This window comes from Varroa destructor, unplaced genomic scaffold (assembly GCF_002443255.2).
Source record: "Varroa destructor unplaced genomic scaffold, Vdes_3.0 BEIS01000003.1, whole genome shotgun sequence".
Taxonomy (NCBI): domain Eukaryota; kingdom Metazoa; phylum Arthropoda; class Arachnida; order Mesostigmata; family Varroidae; genus Varroa; species Varroa destructor.
The window spans coordinates 53,597,095-53,609,210 of NW_019211456.1; the positions used below are offsets into that span (position 1 = coordinate 53,597,095).

At 36.7% G+C, this 12,116-nt stretch overlaps 1 protein-coding gene across 7 annotated transcripts in view; it reads right to left on the reverse strand.

Annotated features, from left to right (window-relative positions):
• The window catches only part of Tsp (Thrombospondin), a 128,298-nt gene that overhangs the window by 67,211 nt on the left and 48,971 nt on the right, over positions 1-12,116 (reverse strand). For all 7 annotated transcript variants that reach the window (XR_015323157.1, XR_002671931.2, XM_086982742.1 and 4 more), the window contains 2 exons: positions 7,534-7,611; positions 64-207 (listed from right to left, as the gene is read on the reverse strand). Coding sequence is in view for 5 of the 7 variants with exons in the window: in XM_086982742.1 (XP_086838868.1) it covers positions 64-207; positions 7,534-7,611 (222 nt within the window). In the remaining 2 variants the exon portion in view is untranslated. The remainder of the gene's footprint in view (positions 1-63; positions 208-7,533; positions 7,612-12,116) is intronic.

The following is a 12,116-nucleotide window of genomic DNA, read 5'->3' on the forward strand; positions in this document are numbered from 1 at the left end:
TATATATAAGAATATATTGAGTATAAATGCAGTATAGTCGGAGACCGTATCTGCATAACGTACCTTCGATGCAATCTCCGCAGCGAAAGCTTCCTTGTGCGTTTATACAGACAGAGTTCTCTACGCATCCTCCATTGTTTCCGTCGTCACACTCGTTTATATCAAAACACTGCTGTTTGAAGAGGCGAGCAGAGTTTATTCCAACTCCTGAATGAATCATCACAAATTTTACTATTGTGTTAAAAATAAATATAAAATTGCTGCTGGATTTACCTGGAAAGGTAAATTCGATTTGTACTACAAGAGTCATAGAAAGAGCCAGATAAATAAAATGCAATTAAATTATAATTTACTTAACTTTGGGTATAACATCGAATATTACAGAATTCAATTCTGCAGCGAGTCACTGCAACAAGACAACCAAATTGTTGGCGCATTCTATAAACACAGCATGATTATTGGAGCAAATAGAGTTGACGAGGTAAATGTTAGTGTACACCCGTTCTGGGATACGACGTCAACGAATAAGATTAGCCGAACGAACGACAAAACGTTCATCAATGAAGGTTGCTGATAACAGTATACTTAGAATACTCTAGAATAGAATAGAATAGCGAATGAGTACTAAGTACATTAGATAGAGACATGTGCAAAATCGCAGTTTTGAAGATATCACATATCGAAAGGCATTAGTAAAAACACGTCGCAAGAGCAGCATCTGTATGGCATCGTTTTGGAGAATTTGTAGTTCCGTGAAGTGTTTTAGAAATAAAAAAAAATTTGTTGTAGAGGGCTCTTTAACCGCTAGGCATTATGGTATAATCAGTCTATGATTCTCGAATCTGGAGTGTAACGCTGAGATGGGTAGTTGAGTTAATTTTGTTTGCTGATTACAGTCCGAGAAATAATTTACACATGGAAAATTGGGTTTCTGTTTTTTAAAGCCGATGATTGTTTTGATTGTACTGATGATTACGTGGTATTTGTACAATGTTTGTTTTACTGAGTACCTAATTGACTAATTCAAGACTGTCTTGCAATCTGAAATGGTCCGGGTTTCGGTCTCGAGCGTAGCAGAGAGTATACGATTAACAAATACACGGAAAACAACACCAAACCGGTGTTTTTGATTTTCACCTGCATTCAGGGTATGCGGTACCTAGTAGATTAAAATAGAAAAATAGTAGTACATATCATGCCATTTTACTAGATTTCTTAACAAGAAAGCTGTGCACACACACAAGTGCTACTTGAAACAGCGTAGTAATTCAGAAACATTGGAAGAGTTTGGTCTTCTAGGACGCTAAATGCATTTGCTACAAAGAATTGTTGAAAGAAGTATTTTCTCACTTATTAGACCTTTGCAAATGCTATTTGTTATTTTCCAAAATGCCGTTTCAGTCAAAAAGCTGGATCGTAGATCGTACTGGTTTCGCGAAGATATTTGATTATGACAGGTCATTGGATATTTGGGCAAGGTCACAGTGTTAAAATAGTACTGAAAGGACAGGGTGGGGCAGAATAGGCCGATTGTGATTCTGTTCTTTTGAGATCTTGTATTTCGGTTATTTGGCGTTGCTGTTGCATAACCATCACTTCTGGGGTTAGAATTCGCTCCTCGTATCCCTGCCTCGCCATTTCTTGCCATCCCACAAGCCAAACTTCCACTGCACTTCCCTTTGCCATTCCTACCGAGGCACCGTCAGCACCATCGCGGTCTTCTCAGTTCCTTCTTTATTAAGCATTACTGCTTAAGCCTTTGGGCGGCATTGGTAATAACAGTGAAAAAATAGCCTCTGGTTTGTATTCTGGTTCTTCCGCGGGAACGTATTTGAATGCTAATATTGGGGAGGCCTAGGTTCGAACCCAGGCGTAGGCAGACTTCATTTTGTGCTTAGACGCTGTCATGTGATGGAATACAACGTAAAATTGGAAACATTGAGGCCGATAGTAATTGACTTGTACAAGCATCCGTACCTCTCCATATGGGAATGATGGTGTTCGTTTTTGGAAGATGAATGAAGCAGATGAAAGACTGTTAATGATTAAACCGAAAATAAATGCCAAATATAGGTAAATTGCAAATACCATGAGGAATAAGAAAGAATGGCAGACTAGTCTTATAATCAATTTTACACGGGAAGGAACTTCTTTAGTGGACCCTACGTCACTGCAGGTAAATGACAGAGAAGGCCGTTATTTTCGATAAAGGGGCTGCCGTCAGAAGGGCTTGTAAGAACTGAATTTGAACACTTTAAGAATGGAACAGAAGCGGTATACGAAACACAATAGCTATACGTAGGAGCCAGCATAGACAATTCATAGACGCATTGAAAATCATATGTTCCTTCATCTTAGTAGTTGTGTGCTATTAGAGTCTCGGGGTGGCAATAACAACTTTCATCAGCAAACGCTCTTTTTTTTTAAGGTCTACCAAGAACGTGGTGGACAAAGCGAACATAATGAGATATAAGATCCTAAATTTAACGCCGGAAACAAAGTCTTCGTTTATATATCCATATATTAAAAATGAAATAATTAATACAAGTGTAAATAGCTGTTTATCATCATTCGTCCGTAATTAGAACTGGTTATTTGTACGTGCTGAAGATAATACGCATAGTTGCTTCAATCAATTACACTATAATGTTAATGGCTTAAACACTTAATTAGAAATAACATGATCAGTGAAGATAGCTTATTGATTGCGCCCTTTACACCCTGAATTTTTGTATTTCTGCCTCATCTCTAATTGTCCATGTACAGTTGTGAATGCTGGTAGCAGTGGTGCCTATTATGTTTCTTAGATTGTTTTTGGTTTTTATTTCTTATTGTTGTTATTAGATCTTATTGTTTACGACCTCACCTAGTATCATAAAGTGATTATCCCCTCAGGATTGTTTATCAAAGCTGTTTTAAATATTTTGGATTAAAATCGTTAAGCCAGCTAATCGTAATATAGCGTTCGAATTGTCTATTGACGGCATCCTGGCCTGGTTGATGAACGCCTATTTAATGAATTTTGACTCAGGCTAGTAGGGAATGTAAATTGTGTGAAATTATTAGGAGATTCTGATATGAATCTACTTGAGTCGAGTACCACTATCAACATTGGTCTGGCCCTATCATTCTCCTTTGGATGTAGCAACAGGGTCATTCACATCAGTTGTGTCGGACTTCTTGGCGCGAACTTCTGTCATAATTATGTTTGGAAGGTGAATGCTGAATTGGTATTGCAATAATTCGTTTATTCTTTAATAATCGCTTCAGTTTGAGTTCCCACGGTGACACTTCTGATTTTCCACAGATAAGCTAATTGCCCTATGCCTTTTAACAATTCAATAAGTAATTCAAATTTAAATCTAAAATTAATGACTACCTATTTTGACCGGTTTATTTATACTCATGATACTATTTTTTGGTAGTGAAATCTGTGCAAGCAGTCACATACTTGGTGAAACCGTATCTCGGTGTAAAAACACAATCAGTAATCACTCGTAGATCATTCAGAATTTTTTGATTTTGTAAATAAAAGGGACCATACACACACATATTGAATTAAGTCACCTTGTAAAACGACACATCCAAACATTTTACTCTCAGAAATAAAGTTACAGTAATTAAAGGAACATTTGCGTGCGTTTTACCATTGATGGGTTTGCCAATGCAAAATACTCATGGTCGGTCATCACAAGTATACTCTGTCCTCTTAACTAATTGTCCCTTAAAATATAAAAAAAAGAGCATCAATTGTACTTACTAGGTATTTTCGACTAAGGTAACAACTGTGTGGTTCATTATTTCTTCCCTGACTTATTCAAATACAACAGTCCTTATACAGCAGAATATTTAGCTATAAAGTAAACATACAACGTTGATCGGTGAGATACTGACAAATCTTAAGCAGTTGTGTTTTTACTCATCAATTTGTATATCAAATGAGTACTTCCTTATCACTCGAAAGAGTATAGGACTGTAAATAATAATCAATGTGAATGCCTTGATTATGAGTCTTGCGGGAATTAAAAATAGACCACTGTTTTATCCACTTTGAAAAAGATTATTGAAAGACTGATTTCTGGTTTACCTAGGTAACTAGTACTACTAAGTAAACTAATGCTAAGTAAACAAATCTGCGCCATCCTTACCTTTCAACTTACAAACTGTTTGCGTAAATCTATATATTTCGGTTAACATGCTATTGTCATTCCTTTAGATCTTCGAATAGCATTTGATTCAATTAATAATTGATTCAATTTGATTCACTGAATTATTGGATATAAGTAAGGGCACAGAATCCATTGCAAATTGGGCCATGCCTGTCTCTCAAACATAATAATATAATCCTGTTTTTTGGACATGCGTCTTCCACTCAATTTTAAACATATTCCTGATGTATTCATAAATTCCTGTGTACAAAATGAAGCTATAAATCGATAAAGAAGCGTTCGTTTCATAGAAGTTATGCCAAACTCGTTAATGGTATCCATACCTCCTAGATGAGAGCAGGCATCTGTAGGGTAAGAAACGCCATAGAGTCGAATTTGTCTTCTGTTCGTATTCCATTCTATTGTATGACGCTTTCTTTACTCGATTTCCTCGAACATCAGCTATGGAGTCGAATACCCTTTTCTGACTTATGCCAGTTACCATCGCTCCAAAAAAGGACTCTGAATTGTTTATTTTTATAGGACCTCAATGATAGTTCAAGCCACTGTTACTTACTTTCGTTGAGTATAGTTTGTGCATATTAGATTTAAGATTAATTGTTAGAACTAACATTAATGTATGTGAGATATGAGATCAATGAATTATAGCCGCAAAAATTATTCTTGTCTATTATTGTTGAAAGTACAATTGTGGAACTCTGACTGCTATTTTTATTACTATTTATTGAAATAAAACTTTTATAGCTATAGTATTTTATTATAAGTGGTTGAGGCATTTGCATGGCTAAATTTGCAGTGGAAAAATTCAAGCAGGAACGTCTACTGTTAATAGTAGCTATAGGGATTCAAGGCCGACACAACTAAAAATATGTGCAGATGTGGAACTAAGAATAAATCATGCGCAATTGCCTATGCGTCCTTCTGACCTTATTCTTGATAATATTATTACATCTACATACACACTGAAACGGACTCAAAAATATATTGTTATAATGCATTTCAGATGCGGCCGGCTGGAGGTTTTTATATATCCACAGCCGACCGACTAGTCGCTAGTCGCCGGCGAGCACTTGGGAGGATTTAAGCACACACTTAACAGATACTTCCTCTTAAATGAGTTCGGCCCCCCAGAAATGTTCTCGCCAGCCGCCAGCAACGTTTACGGCTAGGCTGTTTTTCTGCCTAACATCAATAAAAAATAAAGTCTATTACCACACAAAACTCGTCGGAGCGGTGAATCCGGCTTTGTAGTCAACCTCGAACCAAACGGTTTAATGCTATACGCCAGAAGATAACAGAGGGAATCTACTTTCAACGGAGAGGCCTCGCGCCACATTTATGAACCGACGTAGCGTATTATCGCTACGAAGGACACTTCCCATTGCCTATGCGTAAGGTCGGGGAACACGACGACTCCCGAAATGGGTTTCTTAGTCGCCTGATTCATCAGAACAGGTGTCCAGTCAAGAGTTGAAGTCGACACGGGGTTGGAGGGTATTGGTCTTTTACGGGCCGTGCTGGATATTGGCGTTAAGGTAAGTGTCGTTTTAACCGTGTTTTTGGAACATACCAGCGTGTATGTCTTGGTGAGGACTGAAGGGTGCGTAATGGTATACGCTAGTAGGCGACTCTCAGCCCAGGAAAGAAGTGGCGGTCGCCTTCCGGTCTAGGATGTCGTTTACCCGCGAACCCGCCTGTATCTGTACAGGCAATTTACAGTGGTACAGCAGTGCATTCAAGAACTTGCATTAAGGGAGGCTTTTGCTCGAAATTGGCCTAGTAGGCTGTGGAGTTGTTGGAATACGATTTCCGACACCTGAGCGGCACGGCGAACCGCAACGTCGACGGCCTGTCATGTCACAGTTCTATCGCTGAAAACTATGATGCTGGCAATTACAACACCCACTATGCGAGTTTGTGCGGGTCTCTGGTGCTAGCTACGCCTCAGAGAGGCGATTTTGTCAAACAAGAGTGGGAGATGGCCCCCTTCACATTGCGTGAAGCCGCGCTTTTCCATTCAAAATCTCTAATCGATCAGTCGAAACAGCTGTGTTCGCTCAGTTGTATAAATTATGCATTAATAAGCTTCATATGTCGTAAAAATTTGCATATGAACTGAACCTGGTATGCAGTTACGAAAGCCATAGTGGTTATTTATTAATTTTCTCTACAGTTTATTAACCATATAACTAAGTATTGTTAGAATATATCTGGGAAACTCTTTTGTCCTACTAAATAGTTATAAAGGCAAGCAATGGGCCCCGAAAAATGAATGTCTGGCAATGTTGGCAAAAAACAATGTCCTTAACCGAAGCAAGTGACTCTGGCGTGACTATAACTGAGAGTGTTACTTTCAAAGATAGACAATCGTTAGATTAGTCCATATATCTTAGCTATAGTCTTACCTGTGTGCGAAGCAAAAGTCGATTCCGCAGCTATTTGATATCAAAAAGTCAGCATTATAAGTTTACTTTTTATGGTCAGATTTTTAAATTTCGAACAAAAATTTTATGAATAAAACAATGATAAGAATTTCTGTGAAGGTATTCAGCGGTATTTAGTTTGACCATTAGCAGCTAAAAAAGAAAACGAAATAATATGTACAAACCTCTAATACTTTATGAAAAACCACGAAAAGTTAATCCAAAGCTAGTAGTTAGTATAAGTAATGTGACGACGGTAAGGTCAATAATAGTAAACTTAGCATTTCATATCATTTCGTGTATTGTATTTATTTTTAACAGTTGTGCTATATCTAGCCGGTAATGTATGGCGCATTTCATGTCCGGTATTTAAGTTCTTAGGTATTTTCAGATGGCTTCCGGCACAAAAAAGTGTGCCTATGCCCGGACTAGAACCTAGACTACCACAAGTTTAGCAGGCATACACTTTGATCACTACGGTATCACAGGAGCGTAATGTGTAGTAGTGGATTCTTCATACTAACATTTGGAATTAAATTGTAACATTTTCCTGCGCGTTAAAGCTCATATTGTGGTTAATGTATTTGACTTCTACCAGACATCTCTGGTTCCATATTTCGCTCAGCTGTTTTAGAAAAAAGCAGATATGGTAATGACCAACCGAAATGGTATTTAACATTAAGGACTTAACAGTTTATTTGTAGAGAAAGCAGTCTAACCTCTAGCTCATGATTTGTTACTAAGCCTTATTAAACATAATTAAACTGTTTGCACCTTAACTGCCAATAAGGCTGCTAATCTTAAAATATATTTTGCACTCAAATACGGCTTTTTTTTTTTTCATTTTACACTTCTGCATTCACTGTCTAAGCAACGCAGACACGCACGCTAAATAACAAAAAAAAACTAAATTTAAAAATAACCTTTAAAATAGGTTATACCTTCGAGGGAGCGGCCTGTATATCCTTGAGGACATCGACCACAAGTGAACCCAGGCTTCAAATTAATACATTGAACTCCTGCAATAGAAAAATAGGCATGTAGATGTACTATAAGTAATCTATAACTACATAATTTGTAGTAGATATTATAAAAAAAAAAAAAAGAAAAAACTAAATTATATAATAAGGCAATAGTCGAAAGAAACAATTATGTTTTCATATATTTTTGTTGACCGACTCTTTGCACTGAAGTTTCGTTAGGCTCTGCTTCGGGAAGGCCGCAGATGCACGCTTGGCCGCGTGTTTACACAGCCTTCATGCATGTACTTACAGCATTACCTCATTCTGTCTTTACGGAGGTTATGAAAAACTGGCTTGTGATATTAGCATCACTACCGCCGCAATGATAAAACTTCATACCGTATACTGGTGATAGCGCCCTCAGTGGTGTTGCCACCGAATTTCCCCCTTTCCAAACTACTCGAGGCCCGGGCTGTGGAGTAAAATGCTATAAACAGTGGCGTCTCATTAATGAATGTTTGAGCTTGCATACGGGATTGATTCGAGTCATTTGTAGACAGCGCTGGGATGTTTATTAGAGCTGTTTTTAAGGGGTGCGGCACCTCAAGCCTCTCAGTAAAGAATGTGTTCATAGCGTTGACGAGGATTTATACCCACGCATGACAAACGGTTTCTATGAAAGTACGTTGGGTTGCCTATTGAATTCGATATGTTTCTGTAAGCCGTGAAAAAAGCATACCAATTCGACGACGTTGTGAATCACCTCACTGCAATTTTACTACTTAATTTCATAGTCCTCAGTAGTTGTGGTTAATATGGATGATTCATTAATGATAATAATAAGTCCGTTTATGAAAAAAAAACACGTTGCATTGAAAAATATATTTCCCATAACAAGGATCTCATTAATCAAAGGATTCTAAAACTGGCTAAAATGTTCAAATGTTCAGTCATAAATTTAGTCCTAACGTTATGTTTGTCCTAAATAGTGCCGCGCACACATAAATTTGTGCAATGAAATTTTATTTCTTCTGCACAAATGAAAACTCATGCAGTAAATTTGGCTTCCCGCAGGTATGAGATTATATAAAAAAAAGTATTTAAATCAGGTAAATGTATTTCTATATTCGATTTTATTAGCAATATTTGGTACAGTAGCCATAGCGCGGATAAAGCGAATGACATTCTCATTGCATGTGAGAAGAATGTTGAGAAGATAATCATGGTGTTAACAACAAAGCTGTTTAGAATCATATGCATCTGATTAGTGACCGTTTAAAGTGCTGTAATAATGCTTATAAGAACACCCGTACATTCTCCTATATTTTTACTCTCGAATAAAAAGACTTATGCCTTTTAATAATAAATTATTATTATAAATAAATAATATCCAACATTAGCGTGATTGGCTAATCATGGAATTTCGAAATTTGAACCGGGAACTATAAAATTCTATGATTTTTTTTAATCCACCATGCTTAAATAAATTGGAACATTTGCAAGTTGCGCTACAAAGTTATAGAAGTGTACTATTTTATGTATGCAGCCATATCCTCAGCAAAGGTTTCAAGCGTTTTGTATGTGGAGTATGTTGCTTTTAGCATTCACAAAGATAGAAAAAATTGTCTTTCAACGGCATAACGACTATGGAATATAGTATTGCATCAGCTATTTACCAACACAAGTCACCGTACAATTATTTTAAGCCCAATGAGAGTAATTTGTGCCAAAGATGTGAAGTAATTGAAAAGTGCTACGCAGTTGTTTGCGCCTTCACCAGTGACTTTGCAAGCCTGCCCTACAGACAGTGAAAAGCAAGACAGGAATTACAACCAGTCATCTTACACTGATACACACATGAAACTGAGAAATCGAGCAAAAAACTTGTCAGAAGTAAACGTATAACGGGCTTCTAGCTTGGGGACAGTAGTTCGTAGCTATTATCATTAAATTTGTTGGAATCTTAACAATAATATTAGTATAATTCGAATTTCAAATAATCTTAAATGAACGTGCTGTTGTTGGATTTTCCATGTATGTATTAGTCAGGTAAAAGGTTATCGTGTCGGTATACGGGTTTGGTAAAAACCTCCTTTCACCTTTGTTTTTCGCAAGACAGCCGCAATGAAGATTCTATACCATTTTTGAGGCCAGGAAGTAATACATAAAGTCAAATAGGCAAATAATGTATATAACTTTAAGTAGTTTTTAAAACGTATTTAACTCCGGTATATATATTAAAAAGTATGGGAATTTGGTTTCCTTTAATTGTCAATATCAGAATAAAAAATTATTAACGTAAAAACTATTAAACTCGTCGATAGGAGACAGCTTGTCCAAAATATAACGATGAATGAGGCCAACAAAGTCCTATGGCCTGGTATAGTACCCAAATCAAAATGCTTGCTAATATAAGCGAAGTTTGGTATTGGACGCATCTTAAAATTGCTACTGAGGTAATTATAATTACTTGTATTAACGCTGAGGTTATTAGCTACGGAACGGTCACGTTGTCATGGTGTCGATTCAAAATTACTGAGATTTAAAATTAATAGACGGCAAAAAAGCACGTTTCTATCTGTAGCTTTCAATATAAGGCATTTTTAGATGATTTTTATCTTGTGCTTTATTTCATAGATTACCTTTCGTCATATAACAATAGATGGTCACAAAGTAAGGTGCGTTATGTGCACTTCTAGCACGATAATGTTTGTGTCGATGACCAACCAATATATTCCTATTATTCTAATTATACCAATGAGTTCACAATACCACGAATAATATTTTTTTACGCTAAATCCACGGGCGTTTCTTGTGTACGTATTCCTAATGGTCAGGTCAAAATGAAAAGCTTTAAGAAAGTTATTTTACAATTGAGTTATAATGAATCTGTTGCAAAAGGAATTAATAGATAACTAACTTCCATATAAATGACCAAATAAATTGTAAATAAATCTATCTTTATAAAACTGAATTCGTAATAGTTGAATTGAGTAGAACTGAAGTTATATTATATATGAACGTTGCAGAAAATGCAAAACTATCAAATTGATAAATAGTGATCGCTTTAATGTTAAACTAGCATAATTGGTTGAATTCGAGACTGCCAAGAAAAGTGGACCCTATATGAAAGTACGAGCAATGATTAGTAAGAGCGAGTGCGTAAGGTGTGTCGTTCAATGTATGCAGGCATTAGGAAGAGAAAATAACCGTCCCGTTTGCCTAGTATGAAAAGGTTATAAGTTCTAGCAGTACCGTAAATCAGCAACTGCACGCATTCCATGTGTTTTCTTTGTACCTAGATACAATGTCGAATTATACAACGATAGCTAGATACCAGGAAATCACGGTTTTACATAAAAACTACAGAATTCAGACAACCGAGACTTGCCGAAGGCACTCTGTTACAATAATTATAATAATGTTTCATATCCACTTTACAGTCTTTTCAAAACTCATGATCTTTAGGTCTTACTGAGAACATTCACGGTCCTTATTTAGCCAAATAGGCCATTTTAGTCTGCTGTTTGTTGCTCGTGCTTATGGCGTTTTTGGATCAATCCATTTTGCTTTGTTTACTATGCAACTAATGTTCGTTTTATATAGTATAACCTCTACAGCACAATGACCTAATGTTCCCGCCAGTAGTTGCCTTTTAAAGATACCAGCATTTGAACCTCTAATCACTACGGTTTTTCAGCAGTTAGTTTCGGTCCAGCATTGTTACGCATTGTCAATTGAGAACGCGTTCTGATTGGCACTGGGCGATCTTTAAATATAATTCCAGTTATAGCTATCACTTTTTCTTTTTATTATTATATATTCTGCACTATATTGTTGAATGCATTCACTTCAACTTTACGATCTCTGCACAAACTGTAAAACATTATTTAAACGGTTATGTCCTTGATCTTCAGTGAAATGCATTACACCTACGATGGGCTGAACACAAGCATCCATCATATTCAGCTTGCGTAAGCATAGTTGTGCAGCAAGGACAGATGTTCCTTACTAACAAGATATGTATAACTTACAATATAGTACGTCCTGTGAATGAACTTATACTATAATTATCGGTGGTCCTCTGAAGCTCATTTAATAACAACTCCTCTATAGTGTAAAAAACCTTGAACGGAACTTCGGCGGTTTGTTTTATTGTGTCATTAAGTCTTGTAAGCACAAGTGGCTAGTGACCTACGGTCTAATGTCTGGATTTGAGCCGCACGGAGTCATCGGATTCCGTGGCTGATTTTCAGCACCCTTGACTTTCCTTAAAGCTATCGACCGCACGCATTCACGGCTAATAATTTCACAAATAATGAATGCAGCCTTCAAACATAGCATGCTATCATACAATATTACGGATGCTGTTTCATATCAACACGATAAATATGCTGTAGTAGGGATAGCGAACGACAAAAAAAGGTTGCACAATAAATACACGGAACAAATGACAAAATCGTTGCCTGAGTTCGTCCTTGATTTCAGGCTCTCCATAGACAGGTAGACTATGTAAATATATTTTTTTTGGCATTACAGAAATAACATAAAAATTGCGAGGA